The sequence below is a fragment of the Pezoporus flaviventris genome, unplaced genomic scaffold, assembly GCF_033815535.1.
Source record: "Pezoporus flaviventris isolate CSIRO_AGI_PZ_B2104156 unplaced genomic scaffold, CSIRO_AGI_Pfla_v1 ptg000030l, whole genome shotgun sequence".
NCBI classification, from domain to species: Eukaryota; Metazoa; Chordata; class Aves; order Psittaciformes; family Psittacidae; genus Pezoporus; species Pezoporus flaviventris.
This window is the reverse complement of record NW_026892578.1, coordinates 2,310,934-2,330,648: the sequence shown is the minus strand read 5'-3', so window position 1 is coordinate 2,330,648 and position 19,715 is coordinate 2,310,934. Positions and strand designations below refer to the sequence as shown.

The following is a 19,715-nucleotide window of genomic DNA, read 5'->3' as shown; positions in this document are numbered from 1 at the left end:
TCCCTTGTTCATAATTTCAGGCTTGGCAGTCCACAAACCTGTAACTACTCACATTAATGTCTCAGGCACCTTAATTTGTCCACATCACTGAAACCAGTCTGAATGTTGTCTCCTGCTCTAGCTCTGCCATTATTCTTAGTTTACTGCAGACATAAAGTGTAGACAGCTGAGCTAGACACCACAGGCTCTAAATAGTCAATGGAAAGAAACAGACACTTTTAGGGTGCAATTCATCTAATCTGTTTTATATGTATGCTTTACAATGAGCTGCTTTTACACTCTAGGCAAGTGCATTTAGACACCTGATAACAACTCCAAGATCTCAAAATGAGATGAAGAAAAAATTAGAGAAGAAATGAAACAGAAGAAATTGAATTTCTATATATCCTGAAATGCAGAAGACACAGTGTCCTAGAAATAAAAACCTTTGAAGATATGCATATGATATTTCAGATTATGGAAAAAAAGTAATAAGAATCAGGTCCTCATAATGGTCTGCAGATTTCCAGATTAAGTTTCTCCCTACCTGGAAATATGGATTTCCTGCCTGCCACTGTACTGGAGTACTGAAGTTCTTCGTACCCGAATTCATTGGTTTATGCTAAAGCAAAAGCAAAGATGTGTTTGCTTTTTCTGTCGTATCCAATAAATGAATTTAATTTTAAAACTAGGACTGAAATTGACTCCCCTACTTAAAGTTAGGTGGAGAGAGCCTTCCTTTAAAGAGCTTCCAAGGACCTGTTTCTGTCCATTTACTGGGTAAGAACATGGCATGTACTTTAGAAAGACGACTTTACTGGGTGCATAGATGCAAGTTAAAGCATTAATGCAAAGCAGACAGGACTTCCATCACATCAGCACATTTTGAACTGGTGCCATCAGTCATATGATGGACCTGGGAAAGCACTGGCCGTTGGGGAAAGCACAGGTATCCTACTTTCCTGCAACACCCTGACCCTACCCACATATGGCCTCTTCCGTATCCCATCAAGGCATGACCTATGAAAACCACTGCAGCCATCACATTTTTTTAGCCATTTACATTTTTGTATAAGCGAGTTTCATGCAGCATATCCTAGAAGGCAAACCACACAAACATAATGCAAAGAGACAAGCAGTCTTTTGGAGCAGCGCAGCTGTTTTGTGACAATGATCACTGATAATTCAGGCTATGTACAAAAGTAGTTCCACAGATCTCGAGAGGATATGTATAAAATGATGAAGAGGAGGCACTTTATCCACATTTCCATGACTCTCAGTCCCCTGCTTGACTTTATGAAATGCACGAGCTGCCTCAGTTAATTAACTTCCTGCATTCCCTGAGGAATGACTGCTCTCAGGTCTAAGCAGCACAGGTATCTGCCTAGATTGTAAACACTCCTCCTTTCCTGGGTACTATGCTTCTCCTCTTTTTATCTCATATTTCCTTCTCCCCACAATGGTTCCTTCTCTTTCTTCTCTTTGTCCCTTTTCTTCCACCTTCTGAGATCCCGCAGGGAGAAGAGAAACTGCGCTTAAGATCTCTGTGCTAATTCCAGCGGGGAACTAGGCAGAAAGAGAACAAGGTCTTAACAGGTCGGATGAGAGAGCTCATAATGGGGTAGCACAGTGAGGGCAACAAGGAAAAGGCACTGGAAGGAAAAGAATAGAGACAAAAGGAAAGAGAACCAGAGAGAGAGATTTAGGAAAGAGACAAAGTGAGAGGAAAATTAACTGGAAATGGATCTGAAAGTACTGTGAAGGAAAGGCAGAAAGGAAGATATGTGTTAAATAAGGAACAAAAGTGACAGAACCTGAGAAAAATATACTAAGGATGTTTCTGCGAGCGCTGCATTTTGCCTGATAGGAAACATGGGCTCCCCAAAAATGAGAAAAGATGAGGAAAGGCTTGCTGGTTATTCAGTATAATTTTTCAGGGTGAGAGAATAAGCAAGGCATAGTTTTGAGGGGAGGAGTCTGGTGATTGGATGCTTTATATGGAACAGGAAAATACACTGACTGCGTTTCATATGTATTTACAATCTTGCTGCTAGATTTCTGAATATTTTTACATACATTAATGTGTGTGATGTGGCTGTGGAGCTCATGGTTTTATACTAAATTTGTGTATTGACCGAAGCATGTAAAAATATCATTCCTGGTAGAAAAGAGGAGCAGAGAAAGCAGCTTTGTTGTGTCTGTTGAGCCCTGTGCCGAGGTAAAAGCAGAAGGCGGCATAGCACTGCCAGCTTAATTGTAATTTGGCTAGGGCTTGTCTACATGTGGAAATTTTCAGTGCTGGCTTTCCAGATGAAAAGTTTGACCTTAATGTTTTGCACAATGAGGAATTCAGTTTAGTCCATTTTGGAGGTGGATTAAAATAAATCGCACAAAGGCAGCAGTAACAGAGAATAATTCACTTAGAAAGTGAGGTGAGGGAAGTGTGTGAGCGAAAAACAACTGTTTTGCTTTAAAAATCCACCCTCAAACTGATTTTATAATAGCTTCCCTGTGCAGAGGAGCCTTTAGTTCCCTTGCAGTGCTGGGAGTCCACACCAGGACTTCCTCACTAAGCAAGCCATTGCTATTGAGCCAGAGTTGCATAAAACTCAAGCAAGCTGTGAGCCTTGCAAGGTTCTCCACTCATCTCCAGTTTGAGGAGAATATCACAGGGTTATTTCTCGCTTCATCTTTGTTTCAAACACCTTAATCTGCCCCAGGATTCCCTGCCACTTGCATTTCACAGCACGTTAGGAGGAGGATCCCTGAGCTTTTTTCTGCCATTTTTTTTTGTGTTACTCCCCACAGCCTCCTTGTGTTGGCTTGGCTGGAAAAAGGTCTGAGTGGGTGTAATAAGGGGTTGCTGCCCTAAATGATAAAGAGCAGAAGCCCTTACCTCTGGACTGGAGTAATGGGAGGGCTTGCTGCCGTCACTCTCACTGGAGCTGCTTTCGCTCTCTGAGTCAGACTCTGAGCTGGTCTCGGATTCACTGGAGCTGCTGCTGCTTGACCCCTTGCTGGAGAGTCCCGAGGCTCGGGCGTTGGACTGCGGCACCACCAGGCTGCCAGCCCCCCACACAGCCCATTGTGGAGGGGGGAGGGAAGAGAAGAAAACAAGAACATAAAAAACCCACATGTAAAACCATCGTGTTTTAGGGAGCATACTTATCTGAATGCTTGTGTGTTTGTCTCTGATGCTAATGAAGGGTGAAATGAGCTCACCACTACATTATTAGAACTGGGGGGGAAATATGGGGTTACCCTCCTATCCATTTAATCCATAACCTTTGCCATTTCTTCTTCATTTGAGGGAGGGTCAAGTTTTCACTTCAGCTTGTCTCTTTTCTCATACAACAGACATTTTAGGACATATTAAAAATACCAAAAGTTAAAATCCAGTATAGAAAGCAGTCTTACACTGTCTAAGGAACACTCTGCAAAGAGGTAAAAGCAGGAGATGGAAAAGGTGAACAGTTAAGAAACAGAGTTGAACTCCACAATACCAGTCATTTATAAGTAATAATAGCAATAATGATAATACATCCTCACTGGAGTTTCCAACCCTCATCTTTTTTTTCTGCACACTTTTCACCTACCCGTAAATGACATGGTTACCTGTATATACCATCTTGATATTGGCAACTGCAAGATCTAAGGCTCTGATCCTAAGAAAACCCGAAGAGCTGTCTTGTGCTTCTGCATGTCAGTAGTGCAGTGCTGTCAGCAGAGCTACTTGCCTTCTTAAAAGTTATGTTTGCATGCAAGTGTTTGTATTACCAGGCCTGACAGCAGAAGAAATGTATACTTTCCTGAAATAGTTGACCATGCATATTGAAAATATAACAGTCATAAAGACTTGGGTGTGAAATGTCCTATTAAGTCATCTGGCTTATTCCCCAGGCCATGGAAGATTGTTCCCTATAGCAGGGTGCACTTTCTAGAGAGTTGTCCAATTTGATTTTAAGTAACTTGAATGCAGCTTTTACTTTTACCCCTGGGAAACTTTCCTGTAAACTAACCCAAATTCCACCGTCAGAAATTTCTCCCTACATTCAACCTGAAGTTGCCCTTTTTAAATTTATTGTTACTTATTATTTCATCCTATTACTAATAGTTACTATGATAAATTGTCCTCCTTCCTTTTTGCTTTCACATATTTGCAGATTGTTTTTCTGCGCTACTTCAGTCATATTTCAGACAAGGCCTTACACATTTACTTCTTCTGATCTTTCTTCATAAGTCATTATCTCCAGGGATATGGGATCATTTTTATGGCTGTTTTCTGAACTCATTCCAATTTGTCTATATCTCTGTGATAACAGGATGCCCAAAACAGAGTGCAGCATTATAGATGGGTTCTCACTAGAGCCCTACAATGAAGGGCTGTTACCTTCCTGATCCTTGATGCGTTGCTTCTGTAAACATATACCCAGGCTGTGATGGAATATATAGTCCATTAACACTCCTACCTCTCTTTCAACACTCTTTTCTCCAGAATTCTTCCACCAATAGCTACTTTTTAGATTAATTGCTTCCAGAGAGATTTAGCTTGCTTTTTTTCTTCATACCAGATCTCATTTTCTTCTTTATTGCACATGCTTCCAGCTCTTTTGATTTATTTCTTTGCCCTCGGAGGTGTCTGAAGCAACTTCTAATTTAGTATCAAATGCAGACTTAATTAAATGGTTATTCACTTCCTTTTCCAGATCATTAATGAGACTGTTAAATAAGCCCCACATGAAACACACCAGTACCCTAATAACCATCTCTTCCCAACTCCCATTCATTGGTGTTTATCATTACCCTTGTTTATGCTCCATCAGTCCAATATTGTGGTTAATGCAATGTGATCTTGGAGATGCATTTTGTGAGAAATAATAACTAATAATTAATTACAGTTCTGCTATGTTGCACCTAATGAATTGTATTTACCTGCTAATGGTGCATTTCATTCTGGAAAACTCGTACCTGACACCTGGCACAAGTCACATATAACAAGCAATTTCTGGGGCTTTAAAAAGAGGCTGGGCTATCAGAGATGCAGTTTCAATGCCATGATTCCCCATGGCCACACACTTACTGGCCCTATCCCTGCCTCCCCTAACATATGCCAACCTTTCCCACTGGACCACCTGTCTTGCACAAGCCAGTACTCCTACCACATCATGTTTACTTAGAGTATCCCCTTTGCCTTTAGCTAGGAAGCGGCACAGCTCTCCATGGCTTTCTTGCTCCAGAAAGTTTCTGGTTGCTTGGAGAATAGTGCTGCTGTTGGAGAGCTTTTTGTACCCTTTGAGGCACAGTGAAGCCAGGCAGTGCAGAAAACTTCACCTGTGATCTCACCTTACTAATTAAAGCAGGTAAAATAAAGAGGAGAGGAGGAACTGACATCAATTTATACTTTTGACCTTTATTTCCATCCTTGTTGCCATCAGGCAGTAGAGAGAGGGGCAATAGTAAAAGCTCACGCTCTGGCAAGATGACTTGGTGCTACATGAATGTTAGCAGAAATGCCTGCCAGCTCTTGGGAGGCAGGAGGTCTGTCATCACGCGCAGGCATTAAATTTGCCAGTTATAATGAGTGCCTTTAAAAACTTGCCCTCTGCTATTTTTGTTGTTATTCATGATGTCTCTTTGTCTAGCCAGGTAGGTATGGTAAACATGAGATTTTCAGGCAGCCATTTGTATAACAACACAGAATCATAGAATAGTTACGAAGGCACAGAGATGCCTGAAACAGAAACAGCTTATAAGCTTGCAAAATTTTTCCTTCCCAGAGAAGGAAAATTGATATTTTGTGCACTGCTTTGGGACAATGCTGTTTTCCTCTTGTACAGGTTGGCCAGTAAACTCTATATATAAGTTGCTTACTTTTATTAACAGACTGCAGTCAACCCCTTGCTAATAAAATAGTGAGAGCAATATAAAGGCCATTGTGAGTGGGTTTTGATTTTTTATATTTTTATTTTTTTATGGGAGTATGAAAAGGTAACTGTCTTTTCTGACAGTGGAGCTTAGGGAATGCTTTTGACAGTGTCTGACTCTGATGGATTTCCAGTGCTTTCCACAACAGCATTGTGACTGTTGCCTGAAAAGTTCTTCAACATCACAAAACATCTGCACATTTACGTCCTGCCCTTAGTGGCTGTGGTTTTAATTTTTAAACCATTATTTTTGTTTGGCATTGTCTGAAGCATTCAGAATTGCTCTATAGGGAATGAGGAAATAAAAAAAAATCCCAACGTAATATTTCTTTCCTGTTGTGACATGAAATGTTTTTCTAGGCTGCTGAATAGAAATTACTACAGCCATAGATATAAAATACAACAGTTGGACTCTTCACAAACATCTGGAAATCTGTGTTTGCTGCTGTAATGGTAGCCAATATACTACGAAAATTTAACATTACAATATTTTCTCATTTATGCTGATACTGTTGAAATCTCCTGTCACCCTTTTACCTTTTCCATTTTTAAATAGAGTGTATTCTGATAAGGATACTCATTATATTATAGTGACCAGAGTGAAAATAGTTATATGTTTTTTCATGCATTCCTATTAGAAAATAACCATTATTTTAAATTGGTGACTTCCATTTTGGACTGTTTTTTCTAACGTACGTAAGCAAGATCATGAAGTCAAAATAAAAGACCGATTTACATTTTAATGACCGTGGCACACAACATTCATGCGTATTTTGCTACTGGCTTATGCCCCAGAGTTAATTACTACATCATAGAAATGTTAGTTTTGTTTTAAGCTATTAAACCACAATTTGGGTAAGAACCACTTTTCTTTAAAGCCCTTCATCAGAACATTCACTGTCTGACTTGAGAGAGTAAATACCGTGTTAAGTTGCCAGAAGTTCATTAATAAGATCAGCTAAAAACCAACACACTGTCTGAAGTTTCTGTTCAGATATCTCCCATCATCCTGCCTACATGGAACTTGGGCACCTGAACACCGTGCAAGCCTCCAACAATATATTTTCCTGCATTGGCTAGGGGACAAGTCACCCTTCTCTGAAAAACTGCTAGGTGCCTTGTAACCTCACTTTTTCTCAGATATGCAGATTCAGAAACACAGTAATTTGAGGAAATTTATATGGCTAATTTGTGATCCAAATCGAGAGGCGGAGCCATCTCAACCCCTGGAGAAGCCTGAAAGGTTAGTTGTGGTGAGACCAGTTATTAGCATCATCAGACTGCATGGCCACAGCAGCTTTGAACAAGACCAAGGTGGTTTAAACACTTGTGCAGGAAAGTGCAGGTGTTTGCTGTTCAGTTGGTGGAGATAGATTCCCAAATCAGGCTGCTTCAGTGGCCCTCAGGAGATCTCCTGAGGTTAATCACCTGGACCTGGGTCCTGCTCTGTGCTTTATATTAAGCTGTTGCTTACAGCTGCACTACTTTCTATGCTAATAAATCATGGCATTCTTGGCCACAGGAAGTTCCCAGGCAGCTAAGCATATGCTGAATTGCAGGAATTCAGTCTCAGAGTTTCAGAGATGGTCAGCATGGATGCCTGATTAAGGTACAAGTAAAACAGATGCAGCTCTTTACCAGACTGCTAGTATTTGGTAACAATGTTAAATGGATTCAGAAGAGAAAAATCCCTGTTATGCTGAAAAATTTGGCCAGTATCATTTGCATAGTTGTGATCATCTATACTATTTTTCTTCTAAATTTTACCTTACGGCACTGTATGCCAAGCAGTGTGCAACTATTGAGTGGCCATGACTCCCCAAAGGCTCCCTTTCCCATAGGAAAGAGGAATGCAACAATTAGTGCTAAGAGTTCACTTGAATAAACAAATCACATTGTCAGCATTGAGAGGTAAGCATGGAGAAAGTGATCAGGATTAATATAAAATGTCACAAACTTTGGAGAAAAAAACAAGAAAGGCTGTATGAATGCTCGCAGTATTTGAAATATCTGAAAAATCTATCACTGTCTGGAAGATCAAGGCCAATTGTGGGAAAACAATACTCTGAAACAGACACCAGTCCCTTGGCTGGTATAAACTGTCATAGCTCCATTGACTTCAATTAGGCTACAGTGATTTAAATCAAACAGTAAATCTGACCAAGACTCTGAAATGATATTTCATGCTCAGTGATGAAAACATATTCCATGGTTTAAAGGAGTTCTGTTGGCAGAGCTCTAGTTTTATTCCAGATTAAAGAACCTGAAACATGACTTCCTTCTTCCCTTGAAGCCAATCTAAAACCCAGTGAAGGTTTTTCACAGAAAAGATTTTATCACTTTGTTGTGAGAAGCAAATTCCACATGGTGCTTCCTCAAAGCACAAACTGAGAGCATTGTGCCAAGATCTGCACAATAAACTCTGTTGCCTGGCACTGAAGATACTGTATGTCTCCCATGCACCCAGCAGAGAATTCCTGTGTCTATAATTGTGAATGAATCACAGAGGTAACAGAAATGTCCACTTCTTGATGCTGCCCCTGTGCATTTTTCAAGTTCTGTTTCAGTGAAGACATCTGAAGCATGCTTACCATGGGGATCTATCTGGACTTGCAGATCAGGCCATCCCAATGTTGTAATAGAACATATGGAGGTATTTTCTGAGGCAACTGTAGAATGAATGCCAAGTAATAGCGCCATAAGGATAGCCTACAGAATGAATGTGGATGTCATCCACTCATTTCAGGCCAAAATCATGCTGAGGAAAGGGAGATGATACCATAAACTCTGGAATATGCACCTGCTTGAGGACAGACAGATACCTCCATCATTTAAAATATGAAGGTTGGTTTTGTACTTAACATACAAATGGGAGTATAAGGAGCCTCTGCTGTATTTTCAGGTCTGCCATGTTAAGACTGAATTACCAAACCAGTTGACCCTTTCACGGCTCTGGTTGCTATCCTAGTCATACATGGGGATGACTGAACTCACCTACCTTCAGTGTGGTAGGAGATGTCCTTTGTTGTTCTTCAAAAGGCACTTGGATATCCTTGTTCTGAACACAGTACGGAAGTAACTCAAATTTATGGTTTTGTACCTTTGCTAACCAAGAGCGTGAAACCAATTAACTGTCTCAGTCCTTTGCAGTTACTGATTGCCAGAACCTATCACTCACTAACAAAAAAGGCTGCTAGCCCTGCCATGGTTGTCTGTTCAGGCCTGAACGCAAAAAATGAGGCTGGGCCCTTCCCTTTCTCCAGGTAAACAATTTCCCAGGAGTCTGTTAATGTCTTTAGGAAACAGAGATATGTTTTCATACCTCATTCCTGTAATGGATGAGGTATGAAATAGGAGTCATGATGAGTGAGAGTCCTGGAGGTTGTTCAGCTTGTCACAATATATAATGCTTCTGTGAAAGCACTGCATTACCTTAGCCGCACCACCTTTCCACAGCACAACTAACAAAGCTCAGCTGCCAAGAACACAGTTCATAGGCTCCACCTATATTTTAACACTCTCCTTGGGAGCTGCTTAGATCGTTTGTGCTGACAAGACTGCAAGTATCATCTGATAATGCCAACCTAAGGTAAATCAGGTCTCTTCAGAGAGTCAGGTGTGCCTTGTGTAATTGCAGCTTAATTGCCAGAATAGTCAACAAATTAAAACAATTTGTTAGGAAAGGCTTTTTAGAAAAACAAGCTATGAAGCTCACACGCACGCACACATGCACGCAAAACCCTCAAGAAAATTCACTCTGGCAAGAGGCCCTAAGGCCTGGTTGGTACTGGAAGCAGCAGAATCACAGCTCCCACCTGAAAGAAATATGGTAGGAAAGAGAGAAGCACTGAAAAAAAAACCTCCAAACCCTTTGGCTAGAAAACCCCTCCAAAAATAAAATGCTACATAACAATAAATAGTGACATCTCTGTATAAATAGCTCCATCAGGAGGACTGTGTGCTGGGGTATCTGAGATGAAAGTGTCCAATAGACCTGGAGCAGCATTAGCGTGGGGATGAAGTGATTAGTTAGCAGGCTGACAGCTGTGCTAGGAGTGCGGTGCCAGATTCCAGTGTATGCTTTCCGCTGCTGCCAAGTGTTTGCTTGTCGCTCCAGATAAATGGAGCATCAGCAGTGTTTTATTTGACCTGCTCACAAGAAAAATAAAGCAACTCTGACTTCCTCAGTGTGTTTGTCGTTGACCTTGCATCAGATGAATAGGAGCAAAGAGATTCTTTGGTCCAGGAAAGTTAACTCTTTAGTAGAAGAGGAGTTATAGAGTCTTCTTATCTTGGTAGTATAATTGGTTTCTTAATGGCTTGAAGTACAGTGACTTAAAAGGAAAAAGTAACAGGCACAGCGGATGTGTCTTATACCGTCCTTGGAACACGCCCTTGGACCAACAGCCTGGAGACTGATTAACAGCTTTGTGAATGGTCCGTGAAGAGCCACCCTGCTGCCTCCAGTGTGGAATCAGGAAACCATTTCTACAGAGACTTTTTTTTTGGGAGGAGTTGGGGGACAGAAATAACTTGTAAGTAGGTGAAGTTGTTGGGAAGATTCAATCAGACAACACTGCATTTGATGTCCTCCTGACACCAAGGGAAATGGCTTTTGTGTTTTTTTTTTCCTTCATATGAACCCACATATGCATTGTGAGCTATATGGGAAGCAAGGAAGGTTTAATACAGATTCCTTTTCATAATTTACCTTTTAGGTTCAGTGAACTCTCTCTGCTTGGGGGTGGTATGCAATATGAAGACCTATATCCATTCCCAACTCATTACTTCACTTTCTCATTAGAGGACTATTAAAAGCTAATTCCCTGACAGATTCAACAGATATCAGTACCACCTGTCTTGGGAACAGATTCTTCACAGATCTATTTGAAGGTGCTTCCAGTGGCTTAGTCTTTGGTGGGATAGGCTTCAATTCACTGGAAGAGATGCTGCAAACATAAAGGTAGTTAAGCACTGGAACAAGCCATCACTGAAGATACGGAAAATTATTCATGGTAGTTTCAGAAACTAGGTAAGGCAAAGGAGCAATGCAAAATTTTCTGTAGAGTAGCATTAAGCCACTATCTTCAAAAGGTCTCATCAGGAGAATTTGGTATCACTTTTCTGGAAATTAGCCTAGGTATTGCTTTTCTTGTCTCATTTATTTCCTAGAAGATGAAGTATAGATGTACCTCTATCCAAGAAAACAGCAATTTTTGCTTGTGAGTGACAGCTTCATCAAGCCACAGAAGGCAATCACTGCAGTGCAGAGTAGGAAAATCCCTGTCTGCACTGGCTTACCATCATCTTATTTCAGAGTTACTGTTAATATAACTCATGTTGTGGCTGGCCATATAAATGGACAGGCTTTGGTAATTTTCAGACACATTTGTGCCTCACTTCAGCAGGGCAGTCTTTTGCCTCAGTCAGCAGGGCCTTGACTATGGTTCCGCCTTGCAAGACCTTTCACTAAGCTCTGAGAGTCCAAATACAGATGAACTTGTGCAGATAAAATTACTAACTACCATAATGGCTGTCCAAATGGGTGCAATAAATTTCAGTGTGAGACAAACTCTCTCAGGTTTTACTGACTCTTAATGTTGCTGCTGCCAGCTTTAGTGTTACTCTTTGACTCAAGCCATATTCTGTTGTCTCCCAAAGGTCTTTTTGGCCTGTCAGCTCTAATCAATATGCTGCCTTGAGAAGGAGCTTGTTTTAAGTAGGTTTGCTTGCCATAAAGTACAATATAAAGAAAATTTGACTTCTACTCCTTGTCAGCATATATCATTTGCTATGCAGAGCAGCATTTAGATGGTCTGTTAGTTGAATCCAAGTGCTCTCTTTTATATGTTTCAAGAAATGACAAATGCTTGGAAAAAAAGCATAGTTGTTCTACAGAAGACATTAGACAGTCTCAGGAATGGCAAGCAGAACAGCTAATAAAGCCCGGAATTCTAGCAGAGAGGATGTTAAAAGCTAATTAGTTTGAGATTACTTGAAGACCTGTAAAAGGTTCTTATGTTCTCCATTCTGATATAAGTATAGCCTGGTTTCCAGCAACATCCCAGACTATTTTAATATGTTTTTAGGAAAAGTTGCCTAGGACATGCTGTTTATCTATTATTGACATTCTAGTTCAAAACAAAGGATGTTTAAACCCAATTTTTAGCTGTTGAATATTTGCCTGTGTGCAATCTTCTGTGGTGCTATCTTCTCAGGGGTCTGAGCCACTGGGAAAAAAATTACTCCCATTCTGACTAGGCTCAGATTCTTGACCCCTTATTCTGGCTTAGTAGCATCATACTTTACAGCTTGTATTGGAGTACCCAGAAGTGCTCCTGAAGAGCAGGAATGGTCTGTCTAGTAAGGGTATCAGGATTTGACCCATTGTAACCCAGCAACACAGTGTGCAGATACTTGATGAAGGATTTTAAGACAGAGAGCAGCCCGTACTAGTAACCTATGGTGCCTTCCTCAGATATAATGTGGCCTGTGAAAAACAATGAATAAATATGATAAGCTCAAATATATAAATATATGGTAAGAAAGAGTTATATAAATTTCCCTTTACAATTCAAAAGAAAAATCAAATATGAATTGCATCCTTTTGTTAGATGCTATCCATGGAAAGCAAACTTGGTTTGTTCCTGCACACATAGATGATGAGGGGAGGCAGAAATAAATTATGAAGTAAATATAATTTTATTTGCTTTATTAATCTAGAACGTGGTACCACGTCTATGTCTGGACTCAGTGGCTCCCCAGCTGCACCCTCCTGCAGGATGTTATCAATCCTTTATTTCTGCAAAATGTGCTACCAACTAGTAGGAAAAGCACTAGAACTGTACGAAATTTTAATTAAAAAAAATGGTTTTGCACCATGCTGTGTCCTGATGTAGTTAAACTTATATCTTCCAATATACCTTTCAATCCATATCTCATATGTTTTGCTGTTCATTAACTGCCATGCACCTTTTCAGGTTTCTTATGAATTTACAGTATCAATAAAGCATGCCTAGGTGCCTTTGCCTGTTCTACAATGTATCTTCTGTTCTTTCTGCCTCTCCCAGGGAGGCGGAAAAGAAATGCACACATGGTAATAGGGAGAGAGCATGGGAGCAGGGAGAAATATTGGTCACTGGTGGTGCTTCTCCCTCCCAGTGCCACAATGAGCTGTGCTGGCTTCTTCTTCTCTTTGCCCCCAGGCTAATAGTCCCTTTCTGATGCTCTGGTTGTACAGCAGTAGCTCAAAAACCCCTCTCAAAAGGTCCTGTATGGTCCAGGATGATGTGCTGCATGAAGTGGTGGACCTCTTCAGACCATGAATGTATGTTTAGCAGTATGATTCAGCAGGGAGGCTGTTAAAGGTGTAGGAGAAAACATGTGCTGCTGCTAGGAGTTCAGTGCCCAGCTGTGAGGGTGCACATTCAGTATTTCTTTAAAAGTGTATCAGGTCACCTGCCTGCAGCTGGAAAACAGCTGAGGAAAAGCAGAAGATTCTGCACAAGAGCTTTGCAGAGAAGATGAGACAGGCAGATTTCCAGGAGAATATGATTTTCCATAGTCACTGTAGCAAGGAAGTAACTCTTTGGGACTTTTTTTACCATCCTGACATGACCCTGAAACGCTGCTAGACAAGCCTCAGCTTGGGGAGCAAGATCAAGTGTTTGGTTTTTGCCATTAGCTTAGACACTAGAGGAAAGAGCTAGATGACTTTGTTGATGACTGGCTTGGAGACCCCAGCAGGCCTTCAGACAGTTTTATTAATCATAAAAGTCATTAAAAATAGCCGGTTCCTCAGGGGCAATGTAAAAACAAAACCACAGAAGAATGAATCAGGGCAGGCATGTCCCGTTCCTAGGAGCACTCTGTTGACATTCTGTGCAGGGAACTGAAAGAGAATACTTAGGAGTGAAACTCCCAAGCAATATAATCAAATGCTTTCTCAGGGAAGGGACAAGCATTTTCTTATGGATGTAGATTCCACCATGGAAAGATATTTATGGGCTTTGTGTAGACCTCAGAGACGCTGAATTTTCAGTCTACTCCAAGGTTTGCACATCGTATGCAGAATCAAGCAAGATAATTTTCCCCCTTGCCTTTGCACTTGGCATTTCGTCTTTCACTTTTTGGCTTTCCCCTGTGCCTTTGCCTTTCCCCCTTATACTTCTCTTTTCCCTTTGCATTGCCTTGCCTTTTTTTTTAATGGATAGAGGTAACATTTACTTACCTCTATGCCTGCCTGTGCTCCATCTCAGCAGTACTTAGCTGCATTTGGCATACAAACCTCTCAGGGGCCTAAAGATGTCTTGTGAATCTTAGGGCTTCTCAGGTGACTTTAGATGCCTGTGTTAAGGTACCTGAATCCCGTCTTAACTTTGTCATCTCACAGTTGTGACGAAATACTTCAAAACCAGCCCAAATGTGAAACAAAGCATTGCTACCCTCCTGGGTTTGCAAACAAACAAAATTGATTCTGGTTTTATTTGCTGATAAAAAGTATAAACTTTCTTGACAAAGTTAGCTTTATAGGGATGTTGACCACAAAATGCAAAATGTAAGCATTCATTTCTTTTAGTTTAACTAGAAAGATTTCAATGGTGAAAAAAACTGAATGAAGAACTGGGACATAAGGCAGGCAAAAAAAAGAGGGTGGAGGAGAATCGTAGGAGGTGGGAAGGAGAGGAAGCTTGCAGAGCCAGCTTTTCTGTGGTCTGTGGCGCTGGTGACTGAAACATGTGAAGTAGGTGAATGATGCAGATCTGCCCAGCAAGGTGCCTCTGTGCACCACTAGACAGAATTTTTGGACTTCTGTGGCCTGGGCTTGTAACACTTGGGTGAGACACCATGCACCAGCCAAGGGGGTCAACTGTCTGGAAAGCATCTTGGCAGACAAAGCCCTAAGGGTCCTGATGGACAGACACCAAGCTCACCATGATCTAGCAATGCTTCGTCGCGGCAAAGGCAGCCAACAGCACCCTGGGCTGCAGTAAGAGGAGTGCTGCCACCAGGTGGAGGGAGGTGATCGTTCCTCTCTGCTCAGCGCTGGTGAGACACATCTGAAGTACTGGATCCCACTGAAACCCACCCAAGTGTAACTGTGTGAGCACTGAACTGTTCCTGAGCTCTGTTTGGCCACGAGTGTCCCCTAGGTCTGCGTTTAAAACTCACTCCGATGGCTACATAAGTCATTGCCCCAACCTGACTGAAGTATAAACTTGGCCTTGGACACCAACCCTACGGCTGAAACCACATGCCAGCTGCATAACACATGTTGGCAGCTTTACCCACTGCTCCATCCTTTTATAGGCTGCTCCAATCTCAGTGTAAAATGGACTCTGGGGGTGTTATGAGGTTCACTTGCTGCATTTGGTGTATTTCACAGCAGGTGGAAGGTGCAGCAGCAGGCTGGAAAACTTCTTTCTCATTCAAGCATTTCCGGGTCTGTTTCCAAATGTGGTCAACAGTGTCTGAGGCAGCCCACCAGGTCATGCTTTGTTTATTTAAGTGTACCTTACAGTACCTCCCTCCTTCTATGATACCTTGCTGTTAGGTGACTGCTCGACATTTTTTGGGGAGTATCTTTCAAGTGCAGTTGTATAGCATCACTGCCTAGAGGAACTGCTGACAGTGCCAGTGCACCGAGAGCTGAAAAATCCTTCCTTTCTGAAATCAAGAGTAGAAAAGATTATCATGAAATAATGGACTAATGTGGCCATTCTATCTATGCTGCTCATAAATTACATTTTGAACCTGGCAATTGCAGGGTAATTATGAAGAGAGTAGCTTTCTTGCAGGATCATATATTTCCTATTCTGCCTTCCTGACACACTCCAGTTTAATTTTTCCTTTGTTCACTCAGCTCAGGGAATGGCAATTACCAAAGGTGATAGCCTAGTGGCAATTTTTGAATCACAAAGAGACTTAGCACAGAAATGAGAGGAAAAAAAAAAAAGACAGGTATCACTAGTAATTAAAATAATTTTGAATTAAAGGGACTATTTCAGTAATTGCTTTTGTACTATAATTGTCACCATATAACCTGTCCTTATGAATTACTAACATAGCGAAATAACACTACTGTGGAGAGTGAGCTTAGGAAGACAGCTTTCCTAAACTCGTAGCCTTATCAGTGAGAGATAAGTAACGTTTGGGCAGACGTTTTGGAATGGTAGGTGATGCCACGTCTCTGACCACTAACAGCCATGCAATTTTTCAGCCCTCCTTCCTGTTTTGGCCCTTTCAGAGAGGCACAGGAAACAGAGCAGGAATTCCCATCTCGGGTGGCCAGAAGAAGGTTTCACATTATTAAAATAGATGATTTCCTTCATCTATGAGCCTCTGAGGAGCATAAATTACAAACAACATCAAAGCGAGTGAAAAGTCTTAGAGCAGACTGTCAAAGAGACTGCTGGGGTTTACTTGGTAGATTTCCATTTTTAAGGAGTCTCAGCAATTTACTTTCTTTCCCAAAACACTTCCATATGTCTGTGGATTATTTATGGTTGTTTTGATTTTTGTTGTCAAGGGTTTTAAAGAAACAATATCGCAATTATTTAACATGGGGAAATAAATTTAGACAGACAGTGCCTGCAGTAACAAATTACTGGGATGATCTCATGGACTAAAACTTTGCAGACTTGCTCTGTGCTCTCCAGGGTTAGACAGCATGAGTTTAGATACAAAGAAAGGCAGTATGGCCAACTGGAAATAAGTATTAAGTCAGATGCTGTAGCAACACAGCGACTAATTATTCATATTGCCATCCCTAATTTTACACGATGAAACAGCATAGCTAGAGTGGCATAAGAACAAGAAATGTGAGATACACTGGCCCAGATTTGAAGGAGACTTGAAAAAAACTGTGTTTAATGATTATTGGAATTTATCTGATAAAAAGCACAAATGTCAGCTGTGGTCTTAGATTAAAAGTCATCAAGGCAAGATGTGAACAGATTCATATTAGCTTCCTAACTTAGGGTAAAGAAGTGACCATTATTAGAAAAGGCATCGAGAGACTATGTGCTGACAAGGTTATTAGCTATTCCCAAGGAGGTGGCTCCTGCTAAATGTGGGTTTTAAGTGCTTTCCCTACTGGGGAAGGTTGTCGTTAGTTGCTGGGACGTGGACTGCAGAAGAGACTTGTGTGTCCCACCTGTATGTAGTTCCTGCCTGAAAGGCCATGGGTATATTCAGCAGTGATCTACAGTCTAGATGCCAGGATGTACTGACCACATCCAGAAAGCCAGGCTCCATCTGTTCAGGAAAAAGGATGGAGCTGTGAGAAGCATTGCCACTTTTCTGGTCACATTTTCAAGTTCTGTCAATATGTTGGCCTAAGCCGTTCTTTTGTTGCGCTGGCAGCCACCAACCACGTGAAATAAAGATCCTTGGGATGAAAGGACAAATCCTAACAGTTTATTTTCCTTTAAGGGAAGGATCCCTCTTTATTTCTCATGTGCATGAGCACATAGGTGTTTGGCAATGAAAAACAAAAAGTCTTTACTAATTGTTTCCAAGCCTAGAAGCAAATGCCAGATTCTTAAATCTGTCATTTACTGCTGGTGAATTATTCCAAAAGTTACTCACAGTTCTTACCTCGTAATTCTTCAAAGAGTATTTTCATAAATATGACACCAATAATTTAAAAGCTGCAACAGCATATGATTTTCAGAGTGACCTCTGATTTGAGTTTGATGGCCAGGAGAGGATAAGAGCAGAAGACTAATCATACTTGATAATCATGTTGCATGAGAAGGAAATGCTAAACTGTGCATCCCTAATGAGTTTGCTGCGATGGGTGTACTTCCATGGGCTGAACCGTAACAGCACCAGTCTTCCATGCACCACTGGCAAGGACTGAAGAATGTAGTCTTTGATTGCCTTGTGTTGACTTGAACCGTTGTGAGGAGCTTGGTTGAAACATGAGCTGGCTTCTCTTCAGTTTTTCCTGATGGAAAACTGGATGTAGTTCCATCTCATGTCAAGCTTATAATTTAAAGCTGATTACCTTCTGCATTGAATGTGTTTGTTTGATAACTCAAAGCTCTGATTTACTGGTTCAGATCTTGATTGTGACCTTGATTTAATGACTGTATTGTCCATCATCAATTAGTTTGTTGTGGTTCTGCTAATATTGTGGTGTGTTTTACATTTGTTTGCTTATTTTTCATATACAGGGCTGGCTCATTCAGTCCAATTGTAACATGAGTCATGTCAACTAAAGATGTATGTAACTTAAATAAGATACTCCCCAGCCATGTGGCCCTGCAAGCAAATAAAAAACTCTGCCCCATTAAAAGACACATAAAGATTAAAAGCTATTAAAATGCTGTCTTAGTTAGCAATTAAGCTAAAAAACCCCTCAAGGTTGCAATACTGCCTTTAGCAAGTTCTTTACCAGGTGCAAGACAAACCTAAGGCAATTATTCCATAACTAAGCAAACCCTGTTTACATCTCAGCTTTGGAAACATGTGTTGTTAATCTTAGAATTGGAGTTGCCATGTGAGCTGAGTGTCACTTCTCAAAAAAAAAAGAGAAAAGTGAGACTTTTGAGGGTAATTATTTTTTTCAGCGCAGGTGCAGAAAGTGCCTTTGAATGCCCTAAACATTCACACAAACTAAGATTTGACTCACTCAAACTGCAGCCTATCACAACCTGAAAACAGTGCTGTAAAATCTATTCTTTCAGGCAATGCACGGCCTTAGTAAAAAGTAGCATAGAATTTCTTGACTCAACAGAGACTCATCTTTCCTCCTTCCAAATTTTACCTTCCCTTCATGATCTGGGAACACACATTCTCTCCCCTTTTACACTGGCCAGACCACCACTTCCTTCATCCCTGTAGCTCTTGGATTGATTGGAGGATTGACTGGTAGGTCCATGCTGTTCTGGAGTTTGCAGTTGCCAGTCCTTTCAAGCTACCCTCCCAGTTCAGCAGCTGAACACCGGTGCATGCTATCTCTGCAGATCTGAACTCCAAAGCAGCCAAGGAGTGTGTTGTGACACGGTATTGTGACTTCTCCATGTGGGGCAGCGGGAATTCGTTTGCCATACATTCCCTCTTTAACCAGAGAAGGTATTCATAGAGTTTGCAGTAGTGTATTTAAAAGGCTGATGTGGTAAATTACTGACATATGAACAATGCAAACCAGATTCCCAATTTACTGCTGTTTCATAGTGATACCAGACTTTTGGCCATAAAAAACAACCCTAATAATTTGGGTAGGGAAAATCTGCAGTAATTGCCTGGTCTAACCAATGTGGGAGACCTTACACAGGCAGAGGAGAACAGCAATACTGAGTGGACAATGACAGAAATTTGTCATGGCTCTTGTAATCCTAATAAATGGTTAATGCTACATTTTGAACAAATGGAAGTAAAGAATAACATGCATTTTACAGAAAAGAATGTGGTGTTGCCTCAGATTAGCTAACTCCAGTGAACGTTAAACCACTCGTCTGCTTTAACAGTGCTCTTTGTATGCACACATAAAAAATACGCATGGGAATAATGCAAGGCTCCAGGAGGGGGGCAGATATGCTTGCAACACAAAGGAGAAATTCCTGGATAATCAGGTGTCAACCTGGCACTTTTCACCAGCACTAAATCCCTTATAATTATTTAGGAAAATGCATTCATTTTTTCACAATACTCAGAAAATATCAGCAGTCTGAGGTTAAAATTTGGTGGCAGCTGACAAGCAGATAAACATGCTAATACAGAAAATAGCACAAAAAGAGAAGTTGAACCAGAGGTCACAGTACATCTCTGTATCAATTAGGGAGTGGTAACCTCAGAGGAGTGTTT

At 41.0% G+C, this 19,715-nt stretch overlaps 1 protein-coding gene across 4 annotated transcripts in view; it reads right to left on the bottom strand.

Annotated features, from left to right (window-relative positions):
- AFF3 (ALF transcription elongation factor 3) overlaps positions 1 to 19,715 on the bottom strand; it is a 321,875-nt gene that overhangs the window by 45,876 nt on the left and 256,284 nt on the right. For all 4 annotated transcript variants that reach the window (XM_061459668.1, XM_061459669.1, XM_061459670.1 and 1 more), the window contains one exon: positions 2,876 to 3,041. In XM_061459668.1, the coding sequence (XP_061315652.1) occupies positions 2,876 to 3,041 (166 nt within the window). The remainder of the gene's footprint in view (positions 1 to 2,875; positions 3,042 to 19,715) is intronic.